Source organism: Tyto alba, unplaced genomic scaffold (genome assembly GCF_018691265.1).
Source record: "Tyto alba isolate M040663 unplaced genomic scaffold, T.alba_DEE_v4.0 Super-Scaffold_48, whole genome shotgun sequence".
In the NCBI taxonomy this organism is placed as follows: domain Eukaryota; kingdom Metazoa; phylum Chordata; class Aves; order Strigiformes; family Tytonidae; genus Tyto; species Tyto alba.
This window is the reverse complement of record NW_024881324.1, coordinates 12,720,312-12,742,220: the sequence shown is the minus strand read 5'-3', so window position 1 is coordinate 12,742,220 and position 21,909 is coordinate 12,720,312. Positions and strand designations below refer to the sequence as shown.

Sequence of the window (21,909 nt, the reverse complement as noted above, 5' to 3'; positions counted from 1 at the left end):
AAAACATGACAGTGCAACAGCCCATCTTCAGGGTGATGAGTAGCTGAAATCCTAGAGGCTGTCCTCATTTTGTCCTTAGGTTTTTGTGAGCAATTCTGTACAGAGTGAGTGGGCCAGTGATGCCAAGGGCTGTTGACATCCCTGGCCGCTATTCCCAGTCATCATTTCTCTTTGCTTCACTATACCTCTCTATAAACTATCAATAAAAATACCTCCTGTCTCCTGGTGAACATCATTCACCTTAACGACTGTTAGTAAAATGCCTTGAAATATTAGCTGAAAGAAGCACACTTTAGAAGTAGGATGTAGGTAAGGTTTCATTAGGAGCGTACTGGCCACTGAATGGGCTCTGACATGCTAAAACAATTTCCAGGGGAATCTGGGGATTCTCTTTGCTGGCACTGTGATGTGCTCTGGAAATTGTCACCTTCTCCAATCCATTAGGTAGTCTGTTGTTAAAACAGAAGGAAAACTAAAGGCAAAGAGTTAAACTGAGCCTGTAATTTTTGGGGGGTTTGTTTCAATAAAGATAAGGTTTTCTCCTTAACACCCAAAAAAGGGCACCTTTATTAGCATGGCTCAGAAGTGATTTAACTTTTACAAATAAGATGAAGCAAGTGGTGTCTGTAGTGCTACTATGTAGAAGAAACGATTGATCAAAATATGGAACACATGACACAAGTGCAATCAGACATGCTTTATTATGAATTCTTACTACACTGTGGTTATAGGAAGTCTAGAATGGAAAGCAGGTTTATATGCAAGAGCAAAAAAACGGGTAATTTTATTAGAAGATGTAGACTCTGGTAGGACTGCTTAATTACTTAACAGAGATTGTCACCTTGCATTTACAACACACCGTTCAGTTCCTTGTACCCCAGAGGACTTTTATGGGAGAGTTTGACATTGCAGAGTTCCTAATGTGGTCACATAAACTGTACAAAATGAGTGTGTGCCCACACTTGAAGTGAAAGCCCCCCAAAATCTGGTGTTCCTGGATCCAGGGGGATCACTGAGCATATGAGATGGTATGAACATTTGCTTTGTTCCACATACTTTAGCAAAAGGGTGGTCAGCATCTCTTCCCTTCCAAGACCTGCTTTTTTATAACAGCTGGTCACAGGGTTTGCAGGAGGCAACATATGGCACGAAGAGGAGCAAAGGCAAGTCATCTCCCTTGCTTTCTCACTAATGAGACCACAAAATGACATGGCCACACACAGTACGATAAAGCCTCAGTGTTTAATGAGCATGAGGCTCCTTTTAACTTCTTTGGAAGCTCAGTTAGCTCACCTGTGCTCTTAGTATGGGACATGTTCTTACACACTGGGGCCATTGGAGAGGAGTTGCCACAGCCTGTGACACGTGCATCTCTGCCTTGTCAAAAAAAGATCCCGAGAAGGATTTCAGAGGAGATGAAACATGAGCATACACACACACACGCACACACCCTGCTGCTGCCCTAGCACAATGGGGTCCATGGCTTAGGATGGAGCAGTACCCTGCATGGAAGACTAAAGGAAACCACAGATTCAGAGCAGCTTATGGGCCAGGAGATCCTCAGGGGAGGAGTGCTGACTCGAGAGGCCCCACTGCACCTCACAGGAATATGCTGTAAGAAAGGCAGGAAGCAGTTCCACCTTGTGGAGTTTTTTGACTCTCAAGATACATCTTTATTCCTTTTCCAGCTGAGCTTCTGTCCTTGTATATTCCTGGGGTTGGTCATGTAATAGGACTTCATTCTGCAGCAGCTGTGATTCCCAGGAACTTTCAGGCACAGCTTAATCTAAACTCATCCCCAGATGTTTAATCTAAACTCACCCCCAGCTCCAGTGCAGAATATTTGCTAAGCCTGTGAAGCTGGCAGGAGATGATCATCAGGCTACCCCTTCCACTATTCTTTCCTTCACCCCATTTACCTGCTGGCAGAGCCTGGACTGCTCTGGGGCAGAAAACCCCCCCGACACACACACACACACGTGGGAAATAAGGTTACAGGGTGGGTTCGGGAGAGAAGGCAGAGGAGGATGAAAAGCGAACACATCATACACAAGAGATGTGACCAGAAAATGCAAGTTTGGTGCAATGAACTCTGAGCAGGGGCATGAAAAAATCTGGATTTTCATCAAGCAAGGAGAAGAACAGTGTATAAACAGCATACAGGGTGGGGTGACGGCATGAAAAACAGGAGTGAATATGTGTGGTGCCTGCACATGTGAAAGAGTAGGAGAAAAAGCATGGGGAAGCAGCAAGAAGAAACAAGGAGCTGGGAACATTCTGGAGATAACACATCTTGAGAGATGATTTCAGCAAAGTGAGCTTTCTGTGAACTGGAAAATTGTAACAGCGTAAGATAAAGCAGTCCCTTTAGCTAGAAATACCTGTTTTTATTGCAGCCTGAATGATCTACCACACGGTTGTGTAATTCAGTCTAAGAATTTATAACACTGAGTTCTTTTTTTTTCCTTTTCAGTGAAATATCAGGCCTTAATTAAAACTAAAGTTCAGACTACTTTGGTGAATGGAGCTTTTCAGATTCCCTTGCATCGCTAATGCAAAAGATCATAAATACAAGTGAACTATAGGAATAATATGGCCTAGAATTGCCTTTAGTTATGTGTATCTAATTTTAAATCATTCACTATCTAGGTGCTTTTTCATGCTCTCCCCAGTCTCAGCAACTATTTTTCTTTACCAAATCTTGTTCAGCACAAGGATGACAAAAATAACAATAAGCAATTTTCTACCTCTTCCCTGTCCATTTGGCCATCCATGTCACACACCCCCCCTCCCATGTCCCCCCCCCCCCAGTGTTTTGAAATATAGCTAAATGAGAGATGAAGGCAGCACCTTGGTTCATGGTTTCTGAATCTGGATGTTCAGCTCACCATACACATGCCTCAAAGCATCACAATTCAGGCTTGTAATCAGCTTTCGTAACCCTGGATGTTCTGGGGTGCATTTTACTTCCCAGTTCAAGGTAGAGTTAGGTAGAATTTGCCTGTAGGGAAAAAGGAAAGTAACAGTATTGTGGTCAGTCAGCCAGTGCTCTCAACCTGACCCACAACTGAGGAAACTGAAGGTGGACAGTATAACACATCTCAAATTTTTTATGTTTCACTTATTTTCATAAGTGTCCTATAAATTATTCCCTCCATCTCTTATTCCTCTCAGAACTGGCTCTGTCAAAACCTTTTCTAGCCTTTCCTCCAGGCTAATTATAAATTTCCAAAATGAAACCACCTCTGTCTCCTGTCACTTGCTCTCACAATTACTTTCAGAATTACCTTCTTTATAGCTAACATATTTTTTCTACTTTATAATTATATTTTACCTGTTTATTATGGCCTATAGCCTGTTGGTGATTCCTTAAATGGTTAAATAGGTCCTCGTTATGAAGTGTCCAGGACATTCCCATGCAAATCCAATGCAGTGCTGATGAGATGCTGAGTGCCTCCACCAGCTCCTACCCTGAACCACCCTGCCACGGTTGTAACATCAGCAGATCTCCTCACTGGCCACTTCAGATGACTTCTTTGTGTTCATACAAATAAGTTAAAGTGTTCTTGGGAGCCCTGCTGTTAGCAGTTACTATTTTACATTATGTATAACTCTTGGTAACTCATACTATAAAGCAATTGTATTCTGTACTGCTCTTGATTTTCAATTTTTGCTACAATTAAGATGCATGGAGAGCCTCAAGTATTGGGTTTTTGTGTTTTCTCAGTGCTTTCACTATGTTCTCTGTGAAGATTTTGAAGGCTGGTATTGATTGATTGATTATGTTTAGGGGATGTCAGGATACAGCTGCTCCAAAGGAACCAATGGAAAAGGTAGCGTAGTGAGGAGCTGTTTATAAAAATGAATGTTCTTTTCCTCAGCGTTAAGTAAGAGGATTATGAATTTAGCCAGTGTTCTCATCTCACGTGGCTGTGGTGTTCTGTGAACAACTGAATAAAGTGAGAGTAAAAGTAAACCTAATCTTCAGTCACTGTTTCAAATTCTCATCTGGTAGGATTTGGCTCTCAGATGCCATGTCCTGTGCCAAGGTCAGGACAGAAATAACTGCCCAGGCTTAGCACAAGTTGCCATAAGACAAGAAACCTTAATTAGCTCTAAATGACCCAGCCTGGGATCCTCCCACATGAGTATTTGTTTCAGGGCAAGTCTGCCCCTGCTGAAATGAGAGGTATTCTAGCTCCTTCAAGATTAGCTTAGGTACCTCTACATGTCACTGCATTGCATTTTGCATACACAGACATAGGTACCCTGGAGCATGTACCCAGTTTTAGAAAAGAAAAAGCAGAGGAAGATCATATTTTTGGTGTGAATGTGCAGCCCACTTCCAGTGAGTGTTTTCCCTCTTTTTATCTTTGTTCTTAATGAGAGATATTCTGTTCCCCTTAGCTGGCCTGCCTGCTCCACAAAATGCCCACTAAAATGGTAGCATGATAAAGCAATGAATTCAATTGCTTCGACAAGGTTAAATACCTTTTTTAATTAGAGTTTACGGGAATGATCTGCAAGGGATTATCTGTATGGAAAGCGAAGAAGACATTATACAAGTCTGCTGTGCTGTGTCTGGTTTGGTGTACTTTCTTGAGCATTTGGGGGCCAGATCTTCTAAGGATGAAGGTTTCCAGACCACATCCAGTGCCCCCATGAGAGACAGTAGCACTACCATGTCTGATTTATAGTGCTATCATCTCTGCATATAAATATATATATATATGTCTCTCTAAATATATATATATGTGTGTGTGCACAGGAAGACAACAGTTGTGCTAGGAAATAAAACCTGCCTTTTCCAGCTTCTCTACTGTCTTACTTCTAAAACAACTTGCTTCTTTCTACAAATGCTAATACTAGCTGAGCTTTGACACGTAGAAACACCTGAAGTGACTTACCTCCTAGTGTGAATGCATGCTTGGCTAAAATCCTTTTAACACTATCCATCACTGCCTGGTTAATTCTCATTTGTCATGCAAAGACTATGCCCCATGTAGGAATTGCTGCTGACAAAGGCTTTTCCATAACTCATGCTCCTCATCTGTCTGAGGCTAATAGCTAAATATCACTCTCTCTATGTATGCATATATATACACATTTAGTCTTTATGGATGGTCAGGACTGAAGCCCTCAAGCCACTTTATTCCCAGAATAACATTGTATCAGCTGGATCACACATACCTGTTTTGTGGAGTCACCCAAGTGATGCAGAAAAGCTATCTTGAAAACATAGAGAAGTCAAAAGTCTCACCCCCACAAAGAACTGCAAAAGACATGTCCCATATGTGACAGTCCCTGATGGACAGTGAGGCAGTGGAAGGGTGGTGAAAACCTAGAATAGGTTTAATTCTCTTTGCAAATGGTTTAAAGCCACCCTAATCTGATTTTCCTGGGATTCAGTGATGAATGGTTATATGTAATATGCTGAGCCATCACCACACTGGAGACATTTATCACTCTGAATGCATGGAGGCAAATGTGATTATTATTTAAATAAACTACAACTGCCCCCTGCTCTGTCCTCTGTGTGTATAACCTGCAGCCTTCATTCATCTCAGAGAAGTTAATTCTTAAAATTACTAAAATGATCCATTTCCATTTTAAAGGATGCCAAGGGCACCACTGAAAAGGGGAAAACATGTTGACTTGAAAGAAAATGACATCTGTTCCATGAGTAATTTTTCTCCCTAACTCCTGTGCCTTTGATGCACCTGACAACTTCTGTATCCTTGAAGGTGAGAGCAGCCCACAGCAGCTTTTGGATTGAGAAGGATGCAGAACAACAGGGTAGGCTGGCACGGCTGGGCAGCGACGAGGGCTATTGCTGCAACTTGTGTAACTCGTGTGGACCGTGCTGAGTCATGTTCAGCAGCGTCGGTGACATCCCACGTGCACAAAGCAGACGCAGTATGATGCCCTTTCACAGTCATTTTTCCATCCAGCTCCACTCTGGAGACTGGTTTTGATCTTTTTATCCCTGGCCCAGGTGCAATCAGGCTCAGACCTCCCCTACCGGCTGCAGATAATGCTGACAATTTATGCAGCTGCTGAAGCACAGGCAATTTTTCAAACTCCTTTTGCGCACACCTGGGGACCATCAGTTCAGGTAATGATAGATAACACTGCTTTGGCTGCCCAAGACTAAGCAATGGCTGCAAAATTTTCCAAGGATCTCAGTTATGTATCCTGGAACTGGCTAGTGCTGAGCTTATAACACTGAACTTGAATGGAAAGAGGGTTTAGGGAACAACTTGCTTAGCGTATGGGTACCACTGTGTCAGCATGAGGTGCAGCTCTGAGTAGAAAGCAGGTGGCTTCCCTCTTCCTGAGACTGGGGGGCACCCTGTGTTGGGAACACGGCTCTGTGCCCGGGCAGCCCTGCGCAGTGATGCTATTGGGGGCGGGGGGAGCTGTGTTCTTGGGCACACTGCAGCTGTCCCAGCGGGCTCTGCTGCATCCAACACACATTTCCTGCCTTGACATAAGCTTGCAAAGATCATCTGAGGTACCTGAATGTCTTGTAGAATCATGATTAACGTGAGTGGAAAAAAGCCCTTTTTGAGAAACAGCACAGGACTTGATTTGCACATACTGAGCGAGTGGCAGTAAACACTTCATGTGCAGGATAAATCTGTCTTTCTGTGATAGCAGCTTGTAGGTGCTATTGTCAAGCACTAAAAATAACGTAATACAGTGAAAAAGTAAACTCAGGTTGCATTCGCAGCTACCCACAACCACTACCCATTCCTCCAACACTGGCACTGGACAGCTGAAATGCTCACACAGTCTCTCTGGACAGTCTGACTTCTCACTACTGAGACCTACATCTCCACTGCGTATTGAATTTTAAAGTAAGGATAGAGTGTCTGAACTGGATTACTCAGCACAGCATTAGATAAGTGTCTCTTGTGAGCTTCCTCCTGTGAGCACATAGGGGACAAACTCCCAGCTAGTTGTGCTTTCTCCCCTACCTGCACAACTTTTTCATCGTTTTCATCACGCCGGGACCCTCAAGGCGGAGAGTGATGTTCTCCAGGGTTTGTTTCAGAGGGTTGGTGAATTCCACAGTCACAGACATTTCTTTCCCAGCTACCATCTCACCTTGGGTCTGCAAGACAAGGAAAGGACAATGCTCCGCAGGCTGATAATAAATGCCCCACAGTGAAATTTGTAGGGTTAAATACACAGTACTTGCAAGGAAGGAGAGGAGGGGGAACGAAGCACACAGCAAAACAGCTCAAGGCAGAGAAAGCCTAGTGAAGAAAACTGTTGGATGGACCCAGAAGTACCATTGCAGATTCTTCTACCCATTGCAATTTTCCCTCAAGCCACATGGCAGGTCAAAAGGCAGGCCCTCATTTCCATAAAAAAAAAACAGAAAACTGCATGCACAATGCTGGAGCTGAGTGTCCAACTGAGGGCGAGTCCAGCTGAGGTGGCCTCTCTCCCACATTCTGCCCCCTTCCCCATGCTCCCCACCAGCACTGAGGTGCATGGCCTGCTTAGGACGTAAACTCCAGAAGAGAAGGGTTGGTCTTATTACCCTAAATTGGAAACACCAAGTCACATCACTTGCAACCCCCAAAAGTGTGCCCATCTTCCCCCTGCCTTGCCACTGCCTCCCATGCTCTGCAGCGTTTCTAATCCTGTGTATGCGCTTTGCGTAGACCTGAGAGCCAGTTGTCCTCCAAAATCCTTACATAGCAAAAAACCCAATGCATTTTGCACTGAAAAATATTAAACTGTGAGACTAATGAACAGCGATCACATTGACTTCCACGTGTATTACAGTACGCAGCTGAAGGGATCTGTCTGTCCCTTCAGATCAGTGCTGGTAGTACAGCTGACTGGGAAGCACCTCCAAATGAACGCATTTTTAAAACAAAGACTACATGAATGAAGATTGATTTTTATTTTTTTTTTCTTCCCCTAGAAACATAACATTACTCATAGAATATAAAAGGCTTAAGCAAGGGTTTTCAACTTATGGCTGGTAGATAGCAGCTGCTCCACGGGCTACTTAAAGGGCCTCAAGAAAGGTAACTACAAAAAACAAGTATCTTGTCAATACATTTAGAGTGCTATGCTGGGTTAGCAGCCCTACTGCAAATTTTTAAGGAGTATATGACAGTTGAAAAAAGTTGGAAAGACTCTGGTCTAAGGGATCACTCTGCACCAAATACAGATATATTCACTAGAATGAAGAGTGAGATATTCACAGCTAAGCTCTCAACAGCATTTGTTCACCTGACTTTGCAAAAAGACATCAGTGGCATTTCCAGAAGTCCTAGCCCAATTAGAGGTCTTATGTCTTCCTTATTTCAACTGCCAATTTAAAATCACGCTTACATAGGGGGATTCAAAATCATCCTGAACTCCCACACATGTAACTGAGACCACGATCTGTATTTGCTGAGCTTATTTTTGTAAACTAGTCTTAAGCTAAATTAGAATAAGGTGTAATTTCCTACACTGTTAACTCTGATATTCTCCTTAGACCAACACAGAAAGATCAAAGGTGTATCTGAAGACATGAGGGGAAATACATTTTTTCATTCTTTTCCCTTACTCTCACATTAAGAACTCCAGTCTGCCAGTTACATTCAATGAAAGCATCTAACAAGAAATCTAGGAAGATAAGATTATTTGGATTTTTTTAAAAAATAATAAAGTTTCCTATGTAAATACATAGGTATATACACACACTCTTTAAAAAATCCAGCTATTAACATTTCAGCTTACTTTTCCACATCACAATGAAGAAGAGAAGAGACAAACTCAGTTTTACTAGAAAACATGGTTATTGGACAACAACCTGTCTTATATACTAAACACCCTTTCTTTGTAACAGCATGGAGGATAGACTATTCTGAAGCTGAAACTTGGGATCCTGTATAAGATGGTCTGTTTAGGTGTTGAATTGAAAGAACCCTCTACTTTCAAAATCTGGCTACTGAAGACAGGCATTTGAAGTAGATTTTATCTGTCTTGTTTACCTCCTTTACAGAATTCTCGGTAAACCAAAAAACTTTTATTTGAAAATACCAATAATCTGATCAGATCATAGTGACATTTTTGCACATCATTAAATATTTTGCAAACTTCACTGTAGTTTTGACCTACATATTTTATAAAGCTTTTTTCTGCAGAAGGCTGCTGTTTCAGATTGCTACATTTATTATTATATGGAAACATAAACACTGGTTCAAATAAATATGCAGGGGGAAAAAGGTCTATAAACTTAGATTTCTTTCAAGATCCTGAATTTTAGGGACCTGCATTCACGTTTATATAAAGCTTACTGAATAGGTGTTCTGATTTTTTTTTTAGTATTAGGAAAAAAACAGATCCAAATGACATCATTCAAACAGATGAAAGCTCAGCTCTTTTGAAAATGAGGCAATTTATTTGGATGCCCAGTTATGAGTTGAAAACTCTAAATCTCAGCCGTGCCTTTGCCATACAACATAGGGTCCTTGTCCTATCACAAATAATACACTTCTACATTTCCATAGGTACCATGCCGTCATCTGCAGAAACACTTGAACTTTCAGGGCAAGCCACTAAGAGTACATTCACAGAGTGGCAGCAAAGCACTGAGATCCTGAAAGCATGGTCCCAAATGGACGGTGCCTGTCCACGTTTGGAGGAACTTTCCATAACACCTGCAGGAGCTTTCCAAGCCAATTCACCTCAACAGCAGTGTGTTTCATTCTTCATCAAGAGGCCTCTGTGCTGTGTTGCTTTAAATGTAACAGACTTCTAAAGTAGTTAAAGTCTTGAGTGACTTGAGTGAGTAACCTCTTTTACCCTTTGAGTTTCTCCAGCTTTCTCAGATCTTTCCCCCTCCTTCCTCCCTCCACTGAAATCACTTCAGCTCTCTACTACCAGTGATGCTGTCAGTCTCAGCCTTCAATGTAGGCATACTCAGTACAATATATAAAATACCTATACACCCTTATACACTCCAGCCAGCCACTGCTTTAAAAGGTCCACGTTAGACTGAAGGTCTAATGTGCATGCACTCACATACACCTCCCAATCCCAGAAGTCAATGTGACAGCCTTGTAGAGAACAGCCCACATGCATCATGGTGGTCGCTCCCCTCCACCCCAGTCCTGAGCTACCTTGACATTCAGGGGGGGAATTTCCAGGACTGCTGCCTTCTGCATGGCCAGAATCTTCCCTGTTTCGTTGATCCGTGCCGTCACCAGGAAATGAAAGGAGGCTTGGTCCAGCAGGTCATCCAGGTACTCACTCGATTTGATCACAACATCAAAAGACCTGGCTGAAGGGAGAAACAGGAAAGAAAAGAGGCATCTGAAGCAATCTAAATGCTAATTGCTCCTCCCCTCATGGCCAGTGCCAGTTACATGAGTGCCTTGGAATAAAGGTGGCCCACCACCACCAAAGAATAACTTTGATTTTTTTTTTCCCAAACTACCTTATTTTCTTTACCTCGCCATTCCTACTGGGCACAAATGTCCAAATCAGCTTTTGAGTGTCACCTTTGTAAATGTTTGCTCTTTCATTTTTCTCTTGTGCTTTCTCCATTTTTCTTCCTGGCAGAGGGATGCCACCAAGGATGTCACCAGATCAGCCACGGTGGGGTGTGAGCCCATGCAGGCTAACTGGAAGACCACCTATTCTCCAGGACATGTCTGGATATCTGCCTTTGTCCTACACTGGACTTGCCTACAAAATTTAGCAAGAAGGTCCTCCTGTCGCCAGCATGCCTTTCAGAGAGCTTTCACATGCTCCCTGACAATAATTATTGGAAGGAACAAGTCCCCCTAGGCTAGACAGTTGAGATGCAAGGAATCATTAACTTTAACCATATTGAACTGCAATTCCCAGGCCAACAATGGTGTGAGAATGTGATGCAGAGAAGTAAACCTGCTAACTAAGTGACCAAGCAGAATATATAGACCTGGAGCTCTAGCCTCTATAAACATTCATTATAACTCTGTATATATATACCAAGATCTCCCATCTGTTAACTACGATTATTACTGTTATCCATTATTTGTATTGTATTTGTGACATACGCTGTGCACACTGAGATAATTGAACTCAGTTGGGTAAATGACATTCACCCCTTTTCACTCTTTTGATCTGCTCACATAAAAAACAGTTCCTTGATTTGGTTTCAAAGCTACTCCCTTAGTGACCACCTGACCTGGATTTACCAGGCCAGCCTTAAATTTACTTGATATGCTCCCCTTCCCTCCCTCTCACTCTGTATCTCTTGTGAAAGAATTTCCCATAATGCCCCAAGCTATATTATAAATCAGGCAAGATATTTCTCATCTGTGTAAAGTAAATAAATAAATAAATAAATTAGTTACAATTGAAGATAAATTTAATTTACAGTGGAAGGAAAGATGAACTTTTCTGTTTAAATTTAATCACTACAGGAAAAAAAAAAAAAAAAAAAAAAAAAAAAAAAAAAAGAGTAATATACTTCCATTTCCTTAGCACTGGCTGTGCTGGTAAGTTGCCAGTACTACTTACTGCACCTGGGAAAGCCAAAGGAGACAAAACACGGAGCTGCCTTACAGCCTTTCAAAAAAATAGAGAAAACTAAATATAAATGAGTAGATGTGGGAGCGCCTTTGAAGGCACTGGAAGTTTTAAGCTATTAAAAACCTCAAAGATGTTTTCAACCCACACAATTCTTTTAATCATTATTCTGAAAATCATGCATTCACTTCCTTTTTGAAAACTTTGCTTCATTCTTTCAGCCACATGGGCTGGAAGAATGTCTTTGACACATCTTTATTATATTGTAATTTTTTTGTTACTTCCATATATATATACACACACACACACTTCTTGCCATGAACGAAGCCTAAAAATTCTGCTTGAGTGCCTCAGAAGGTATCCTCCCATCACACCCCTGACAGAGTATTCCCACACTGCCTCTCTTCACGCTGCCCATCTGCTCAGACACCGTTCCTGACTGCATGTGTACTCCTTTCCAAGGCAGAGGCGAAAGAATTCATGCTCAAGTTTTATGTATCACCTTCAGAGATGGTGTAACTTGTGAGGGTTTTTTGTCCTGTTGTGGGACAAAGTGCTCCACAAGTTGATGACTGTAGCTCAGATATAAGCTGATTTCCACCCTGAATGGTGGAAATACCTTAAAACATGTCTTCTTGGTCAGAATCAGTGATGGGGACTTTTGGTACACACGCAAAAAAATCAGGGTTCTGTTCTCTCAGGTGTCTCTCTCTAGTCCTTGTTCATTCATCATCAGTCAGTTCAGAGTTTTCAGCATGGTTTCAATAAGTTTTTTACGAGTAATTTACTTAAATTAGAAAAAAATAATTACGAGACTCGGTGATGTTTAAACCTGTATTCATTTCATTTTTTGCACAGAGGAGATAGATAAGGCACAAAGCACTGCAAAAGTTGTGGTTTAGGTGATAATACCTTACACAGACCTTTGATGCAAGATCAGATGTAAGTCCTGGAACCAAGCACAAATCACAGCCAGAAAGTGTAGCAGGTATTTGCACATCTCCTACAAGATGACTGAATTTTCCCCCATCAAAGAAGTGTCACAAAGTTTAGACCGAGCGGTTGAAATCAACTTTTTTACTGTGCTTAGCCAAGTCTCCAAAAGTTTTGCAGTATTTCAGATCAAATATTTAGTAATTGATGCAAGCCACTATAAAGCCCCACACTGTGTTTTGATAGGCTGTGCTGAAACAACCCAATGACCATTTACAGAACCCCCGCAAGTGAGTTGGGGAATTAGAAAGAACCAGCAAGCAGCTCTCAGGGCTTTGTTATTGACTGAGGGTAGAATTTTTATGAACCTTCACCCGTATATCCCTACAAGTGGACACCTACTTAGTGGAGATTAATCAGCCCCTAATAAAAATGTGCAGTTTTAGATAATGCTCAAAGTGAGGAAGAAAGCAGAGGATATTTTTTTTTCATAACATGGTGGGAACTGTGATTCCATGGAGGCTTTTCACTGAGACAAAACCTGTCCTCTTTGAGGAGAGAGGGCTCACAGTGTCTCTTGAGCTGGGATGAGATAGACAAGACAGATGAGAAAGGTCAGAGGACAGCCAGGGTTGCTGTGATTCAGTACCAGACACAGATCAGGAGGCCCATCCTTTGGCCTCTCAAAATCCAGTCACTCCCACTGTGCTCAGCAGAGATTGCTTTTGCCCAGTAACAGCATCAAAAAGGCAAAATCATTGCTCCTGACTCTCTCAGTAGGGAACTCAAGTGGAGGATCCTATGACTTAGCCCCCATACGAGCACATTCTCATCACTTTTGCTGAGCTGAAGGCACTGACCCAAGAGCACTGGCCTGTCAGGAGAACAAGTGATTGGCAGTCACTTGTCACTGGAGAAGCCAGGGATCTACAACCAGCCTGCTCCATAGTGCTTTGGACTACAGCAGGTCCTCAACACTTGCTGACTGTTTTCCAAATGGGGCTGCCATGGCTGACAGAAAATAGACTGGTTATGTCCAAAATGAAAAAATAAGAACATCCCTCTTCCCTACTTTGAGCAATGCAAAATCCTGCCCTCAGCTGCATGAGCTAGGCTTGGTGTAAGAGAGCATTATGCAGGGAGAAACAGCCTGGAAGAAAACAGCCTCAGCTTTAAATTACACTAGGTAGCAGGGCCAGAGTTGGGAGCGGACTCTCCTGATAACCAATGAGTATCTTACTCCTAGCTACTAGAACTGCCTCTACCCATGGGTAGAGGAATTGGTGACAGTTAATGACACAGAGAAAAAAAGCTAACAGTTTTGAAAAAAATTATGAAAGACTTACATGAAGAGGGTTCCAGTTTTGCACTGATAGAGTGTTTCTTGAATTCTTTTTTTGTGACTCCTGTATAAAACACTATGTTGCCTGAAAGGTAGGCAGTAGCAGTGTAGTAGTTGTGACTTTTGTTCCTGAAAGTTATAGTGACTTTAAAGTCACTGCCGAGGACTGCCTTTTGCACTTGGAAGTCCATGTCAACATCTGTTTGTGGCTGACATGTGGTATCTTGAGTACTTTGCTTTTTAACGCCGTACATCATAGCAGTCTCAAGAGCCAGCCTCTCCTCCTCTGAGCCTAGAAATTAATGGAAATCAAATTTAGAAAAGAGACAGGGGTACTGCATTAGCCCACTCACTGATCACAGGGGTGCACCTGCTGTAGTTTGTGGTAGCTGGAATGAATGGATGAGGACAGTGAAACTTCCTGTGGTAAAGTTAATATTAGGAGAATTTCACAGCTTTCAAGTGAGCGGGTGTTAAAGATTCAAGCCATATCAGATAAACTGATATTAATAGAGCTACACTGATTTACTCTGTGTGCACATCTGGCTTGAGTAAAAAATGTTTAAAAAGCTGTACAGAAAGCCTTGAGTTGTTTTGAATGCCTTGAGTTATCCCATGATTATCCTTTGTTTTCACTATAGTTTACTCAGTCCAAAGCATTTGTGAGTAGCAAAGTTTGTGCTCTCATCAAGGCATCTGCAGTGTTTCTGGGATGGAGTTACAAATAAAGAGTTCCAGAGGGCACCTTGGCAGCTTTTCATGAAGCTCCCTCAGTGCCAGGGGTTTGTAAATCCACCATTCAAGATTTGACTGAGGTAAATCTACATTGGTATGGTCCCACCCCATTTCAGGTTACCTTCTTGGAACTTGTACTCCTCAGTAATCTCCATCATTCCATCACCCCCAACTTCCTTGGTCACAATCAACTGCCCGATATGAGTTGTGTCAATTTTTTCTATCACTTGGGTTCCATTTTTCTCCCTTCTTGAATAAACAATATCACTATTCACCTACAAAATTAAATGAAAAAGGATTGAGATACGTGGAAGTAGAGAGAGGAAGGGAAGCCAGCCTATCTCCCCTCAAAACAGTGACATGTTGAATTGAAGTCCCACTAATTACTTGCACTGAAGTTCTGTGTTTAAAATTAGTTGTATGCTACAATAATGATTAGATGCATTTTACTATTTGCAGCTCCAGAATGACAGTGTAAACTTCAGTAGGCTACAGAGATACCATTCGGACTTGAGGAGATTATATATTCCTTGCACCAAAAATCTTTAGACCATAGAGCAAGGAATGCTTCACAGACAAAATAAATTTATTCTCTTCTCTCCTATGATATATACAATTCAATTAGAGAGAGACTTGCTCTACAGCTGCTGCAATTCTGGACACACCAGCTCTGGTGGTGCAAGAGGTTAAAACTCCAGATCAGGCCCTCTCACTCCTCATGGAGATATTTCCCTCTCAGATCTGCCAGTCAAACCACCCATGTGAGTTCTCCTTGACCCACTGAAGCCAAAAGGAATGTGGTGAGCACAGAATCCTTTAAAATCACTGCATTGTTTTGACTGAAATAAGCAAGGGAGCCTTAGCATAAGCAGCTTTGCTGGCAAGCCTGAAAAGTAGGTAACAGCTAACAAGGGATGAAGATGAGCAGCTAGAGCTAGTGACTCTTGCCAGCATAGCTGGAATCTGGGAAGGATAAATGACCACAGCCTGAAGTTTCATCAGAGCCAGAGTAGTTTTTTCTGTTTATTACGTTGGTTAGCAGAGATTAGAGAAATCTCTGTCATTCATTAGAGTCATATCACACCTATTGGCCTGCATGTCAAAATATAATTATGAGATTTTTCTTTGACATGGAATATATGTGAAATAACATCTCAATCCATAAATTGCAGGGAAGCCCTATCTTCTCTCTCACCTACGGTCCCACTGATACCTCTCAATGAACTAGAAATATTTAGGTATGTACCTCAGCATAGACAAAAGGAGCATCAAATTGGAAGCAAACGTGACCATGTTTAATGGCTTGAACTGAGGCTGGGCCACACCTGTACATACCTATAGGGAGAGGAGAGATAAAGTGAGAGATTAAATTAATCTAAAAACATGTCAAAATGTTCTATTTTCTCAAAGAAAAATAATTCTTGAGGTTTGGTGAACTCTTTTAATAGTTTACAGGAACTCCTGAACAAGAAGTGCAAAGTTCAGTTTGTATTATCAACCCTCTAAACAACACAGACTCAAGTCTGAAACAATCTAATGGTTTGGTACCTTAATGGCATTGTAAAGACCACTGTAAGTCTCAAGTGCTTGAAATGCAGTTACAGCTGGTTTTGGTTAAAGCAGTTAATTTTGGGAGCACTCAGTTACACCACAGACTAAGAAAGATCGCACTGCAAATTTGCTAAGAATGTCTTTAAAGAACTGGAAAATTGAGGACTAGGAGGAAATAGCAGTGGCTTTTCACTTTTTCTCTCCTACCTACTGCCTGCTCAGGAAATTTAGTAAGGGTTGCAGACATAAAGTGGAGAATGAATTTGATCAGGCTCCTGTAAAGGTTCTCTAAAATTTTAGAAGACATCTTTTTGCAATAGGACTACATGTCTTCTGTAGCAAGCAGGGCCCTTCTCATGCAGGATCTTGTGTGTATGCATCATAAGCAGTGTTATAATAAGGACAGAATTATTTTAGAGCTCATAATAAATCAGGAGAAGGCCCTGAGCATGGGTGAGTGTGGTTATCTGGTGCAAGAAGTTGTCACTGGTCACATGGTGCCACTGGCTCAGCTATTGTGAGCTTGTTGTTTGCCACAAAGAACCAAGCACTGGAAAGAGAGCTAAAGAGGACATCAAGCAATATTACCATCACTGGTTTCTTGGGGTGTCCCATCAACAACCTGCCATCCTCCAAAACCAACAGGAAGATCAGGTCTGGTCATCCAGGCTTCATTCCAGCAGTGATAGTTCCTTAGACAAGAGATAGGACCAGACTATTAAATTCTTGGAAAGAAGCATGCAGACCAAAATAAACCTGTGTATTTATGTCCTGCCATTGCTTCAATAACAACATTTGCCACTTTAGGGGTGAAAAAGTTGGCTCTTTTTAGAGAATAGATTTTCAGGTCTAAAAGTTTGCTGCTTATCTGTTAAAACCTGAAGGCCACAATCTTTCATTGTAGTTTCCTGACTGCAAGCTGAAGAATCTTTTTGATTCTTCTAATGTGTTCTGAATGCAAAAGTCTCAGAAAAATTTCCAGAGCTTGGAGATTGTTGGGGTATATGAAGAGCTACACAAACTACAATCCGTTTCCAGCCAGACACCCCCACTTCAGTCTGTCAGCTAAAGCAAGCTTTGAATCTTCTTCAAGACACTGAAGCATAGTCTGATTTACCACTATTGAGACTCAAGATTTGGCACCACTTCTGAAAAGATTTCAGGATCAACTCCTGTCATGGTTTAAGCCCAGCTGGCAACTAAGCCCCATGCAGCTGCTCGATCACTTCTCCCCTCTCTGGAGGGATGGGGAGGAGAATCAGAAGAAAAACATGAAAACTCATGGGTTGAGATAAGGACATTTTAATAGGACAGAACTAGGAAAGAAGAAATAATAATAACAATAATATTAATAAAAGAATATATAAAGTGAGTGATGCACAATGCAATTGCTCACCAGATGGAACACAACACTCAACCCGTTCCCAAGCTGCAATACTTCCTCCCCTGGCCAGATCCCCCAGTTTATATACTAAGCAAGATGTCATATGGTATGGAATATCCCCTTGCTAGTTTGGGTCAGGTGTCCTGGCTGTGCCCCCACCCAGCTTCTTGTGAAAATAGAGTTATCCCAGCTGAATTCAGGGCAACTCCATAACGTACAGTGTGTAGCTTTGTTTTCATGGCTCAAACCAATCTTGTTTAGCTGATTTCCATGTTGGTTGAGAAAAAGACCCTGCATAGGCTTTGTAAGACTATCCTCATTGTGCATTCCTCCTTATCAGGTCTTCCCAGTCTATCATGCCGATGAGGGAGGTCAGATCCAGAACACACAGCTTTCCATAAAACCCACCAACGAACACCGTGGGCCAAGTTTTTCCTTTAGGGCTCAGGACAACATGCTAAAAGGTGAATTTCTGAGAGTGGTTCATCTAGGCGCTCAGGGTTGAAATGCCTTCAATTGGCTGGATGCTCAGGAAAAGAAAAAAGCCGCTACAGCACTATCACAGTCTGCCCAGAATGTTTCAAAGATGAGCAGAAAAGAAAAATCTCGAAACTTCCTGCAATGTCACTGGTGCGTAAAGGGAGAGCACAAGCAAGAAAAGAAGACAATCTAGGAAGAAGGTCTTGCAGTAAAGCCAGCAAAGTGTTTGAATTTCATTACTGCAAAAAATAAAAGAAGGACGAAGTAGAGAAAGGGGCAATTTTGCTTGCAAATTATACATATCTTACAGCAGATATGAATAAAATTACATCTGTGTAGCAGCTGATACAGCCCCTAGTACACGCAATGATATTAGCAACCAAAATGGGGATTGTTAAATTCCAACCATTTCATTAATAATAGGTGAAAAACAGCCATGGAGCAGAGATGGAAGGATCTGAGGCTTGTCTAACAAGACATTTCAAAGTGGAAATGAAAGCTTGGATCTGGGTAAAACTTGTCAGTTAGGAGAGTTAATGAAGCAGCACTATAGGAAAAGGAATTATTCAAGGAAAATGACGCACACTCAGAGAATTTTTGATGCTGCTGAGAGTAGTCAATGCTGAATCATGCTCACAGAGCTTTGCTGAGGGCTACCAGAGAATGGGGACGCACTTTGTGATAGGAGGGTTTTTGAAAACTGTTATGCCAACATGTGAGAGAGACAATCCCCGCCCTGAAGCCTTCACTGATTCACTTTGAATCAAACTCAGATGTGACATTGGCTTTGTGTTCTGCAAAAGAAGAACCTGAAGAGCAGGCAGGAGGGAAGGATGATAAAGCCAAGGGGGGGATAACAGTGTGGAAAATGGCAGCTCCGCTTCAATTCTGTAATTAGGTAATGCAGTTTTTCTAGATTTTTTTCTATATTCATCCTAGGGGACAGGACCTTTCTTACTTTTTTCTATTGGTGTAGTGTTGGGTGCAGCAGGACGGCAATTTTTTCAGGTCTGTTGCCATGCAAATAACAAATACACTTAAGGGTATTCAATGTGAATGAACAGAAAGACATTGCACATAAGCATTAAGGAAAAGAGGTTGAGGGGAACATTTGCCTCTCCAAAATGTAGCAGAAACATCTCTCTGGTAGAAGTGAGCACAGCTGAGGAAGCTGGCTCCGCAACCATAATTTGTTAAACTGATTCTGTAGTTCTTGTATTCCACAGCAAGCCTGAGACATTAAAGAAAGCAAGAATGTCTATACAGATCAATGTAGTGACCATTAAATATTTACAGAGATAATTACGAATAGACTAAACAAAGCGATGGGGAAATTAATAAAAGATGATCAGGTGGGTTTTATGCCTGGAAGACAATTTAGGAAGGGTACTTAGTATTGCTTATGAGACAGGCACATGCTGGAAACAGCTGCTGCCCTTTCCTTACCTAATAAGCTGAGGCATTGGGGTTGAGAGAGGCACTGATAACATTATTGAGAAATTAGAGAAAAGTGAGCTGGAAGGTGAATGGGAGAGCAGAGGTCTCAGAAGGGCTTTCTCCACAGGCCTGGACATGATGAACCCCATAGGGCAGGATGACTTCAAGTGAGTTTCTGCTGAGGTACTGACATCGGTCTGTTTGGACCACACTGTAGGAGTGAGTCTTGATTCCCATCCAAGAGAAATATTCTTTAAGTGTCTTTATATCATCATTAAGAAAGACAAGGAGAACAAAGGGGACAGAGGCAGTACTGATGGGCCCAAATCCGGCCAGCTTTATAAAAATAACTTTTTGCAAAGTCTGTGTAATTTTGTATATGTATTTTGTTGTTGTTGCTTCCTATCCTGAGGGAGAAGATGATCTTTAATAAAAATAAATAAATGTCAGATAACATTCAGAGGGAGCCCCACACTCAGAGATTGATTAGACTAAAAATCCTGGCTCCAAGTATCCCTGAAGTCTGAAAGTATTTTAAACCTGAAGACATATCAGCTTCAACAGTACAAGGCAATAGAAATGATATATTAATAAAGAAAAAGAGCTTTGTTTCCAGTTTTCAGGAGATTATAAATAAAAGTGAGAAATACATTTTAAAAAATCATTATAAATACCTTGGGCTTGTACCTCTTAAAAAAAAAAAAAAAAAAAGAAATAAAATAGAGATTAAAAATGAAATCAAGGTTAAGACACAAGCCATTTAAAGTTGGCATGTGGGCTACCATGGAGTGTTACAGAGTAATGAAGAGAAAGGACACAGAGGAGAAATGAAAAGAGATATATAATATATTAAGTCGTGCCCAAGGGGTATGTGCACCATGTACTAACTAATAAATGCACCAGGAGGATAAAAGGATGAACAAAGAAGTTCAAAATGTAATCAAGCCAAAGAAAAGCAAATGTAGGATGGGATGATGAAATGCTAGTGTGAAGTTGCATATGGGTTTCAGTGGAGCAAGGATGATTTTGGATGATCTGTCCCTGTCCAAGGGAGTCTTGGGAAGTCTAAGAAGTCTTGGGAAACAGCTGGGAAAAGAAAAGGTAAAGAAGTAAAATGAAAAGGAAGGAAAAGGAAAAGGAAGGAAAGGGAAAAGGAAGGAAAAGGAAATGGAAATCTCAAAAGTGGGTGAGAGGTGTTTCATAGATTAGGTTAGGAGGAGAAAAATAGATGAGACAGTGAAAAGTCTTAAGTGTGGCAATGATCCATTACTGGGTGTATATGGACTGAATAGTGATTGGGGGAGGTTCCTGAGGACTGGAAGAAAACAAATATCACTCCTTTCTTAGAATCAGAGAGTCGTTTATGTTGGAAAAGATCTTTAAGATATTCAAGTCCAACCATTAACCTAGTACTGCCAAGTCCACCACTAACCCATGTCCCTAAGCACCACATCTACACATCTTTTAAATATCTCCAGGGATGGTGACTCAATCACTTCCCTGGTCAGCCTGTGCCCATGCTTCACCACTCTTTCAGTGAATAAATTTTTCCTAATATCCAATCTAAACCTCCCCAGTGCAATTTAAAGCCATTTCCTCTCATCCTGTCTCTTGTTACCCAGGAGAAGAGACTGACACCCACCTCATTACAACCTCTAGTTGTAGACAGTGATAAGGTCTCCCCTCAGCCTTCTTTTCTCTAGACTAAACAGCCCCAGTTCCCTCAACTGCTCCTCATAAGACTTGTGCTCTAGCTCCTTCACCAGCTTCATTTCTCTTCTTTGGACACAGTCCAGCACCTCAGTGTCTGTCTTGTAGTGAGGGGCCCAAAACTGAACACAGTATTGGAGGTGTGGCCTCACCAGTGCCGAGTACAGGGGGATGATCACTGCTCTAATCCTGCTGGCCACGCTGTTTCTGATACAAGCCAGGATGCTGTTGACCTTCTTGGCCACCTGGGCATGCTGCTGGCTCATACTCAGCTGGCTGTGGACCACCACCCCCAGGTCCTTTCCTGCCAGGCAGCTTTCCAGCCACTCTTCCCCAGGCCTGTAGCCTGTTCTTCTTCAAGAAAGAGAAGGAGAAGTACTCAGGGACCTACAGACTTTTCAGTCTCACCTTGATTCCTGGGAAGGTTATAAATCAAATTCTTCTGAAAAACATTTCCAAACACATTAAGGACAAGGTGAATGGCAGTAGTCAGCATGGATTTACCAGGGGTCAGCTGTGCCTGACCAACCCGATAGCCTTCTCTGATGAAATGGATGTCTGAGTGGACAAGGGGAGACCAGTGCATGGGGGTTGGTTTCTCTTTGACGTTAGTACCATCTCCCAGAACATCCTCATATACAAGCCATTGAAGCATAGACTGAAATGTGGACAGTAAAGTATATTGAAAACTGCCTGGACTGCTGGGTTGTGATCAGTGGTGTGAACTCCAGCTGGAGTCTAGTCACTAGCCTTGTACACCAGGGGTTGATACTGGGTCCAATACTTTTTAATATCTTCATTAATA

The 21,909-nt window shown here is 41.8% G+C and overlaps 1 protein-coding gene across 2 annotated transcripts in view; it reads right to left on the bottom strand.

Annotated features, from left to right (window-relative positions):
- Positions 1 to 682: 682 nt before the first annotated feature.
- The window catches only part of F13A1 (coagulation factor XIII A chain), a 63,839-nt gene continuing 42,612 nt past the window's right edge, over positions 683 to 21,909 (bottom strand). For both annotated transcript variants that reach the window (XM_042806937.1, XM_042806936.1), the window contains exons 9-15: positions 16,682 to 16,785; positions 15,789 to 15,877; positions 14,664 to 14,817; positions 13,812 to 14,099; positions 10,137 to 10,297; positions 6,981 to 7,117; positions 683 to 3,001 (exon numbers count right to left, since the gene is read on the bottom strand). In XM_042806937.1, coding sequence (XP_042662871.1) covers positions 2,857 to 3,001; positions 6,981 to 7,117; positions 10,137 to 10,297; positions 13,812 to 14,099; positions 14,664 to 14,817; positions 15,789 to 15,877; positions 16,682 to 16,785 — 1,078 coding nt within the window. In that variant the 3' untranslated portion in view covers positions 683 to 2,856. The remainder of the gene's footprint in view (positions 3,002 to 6,980; positions 7,118 to 10,136; positions 10,298 to 13,811; positions 14,100 to 14,663; positions 14,818 to 15,788; positions 15,878 to 16,681; positions 16,786 to 21,909) is intronic.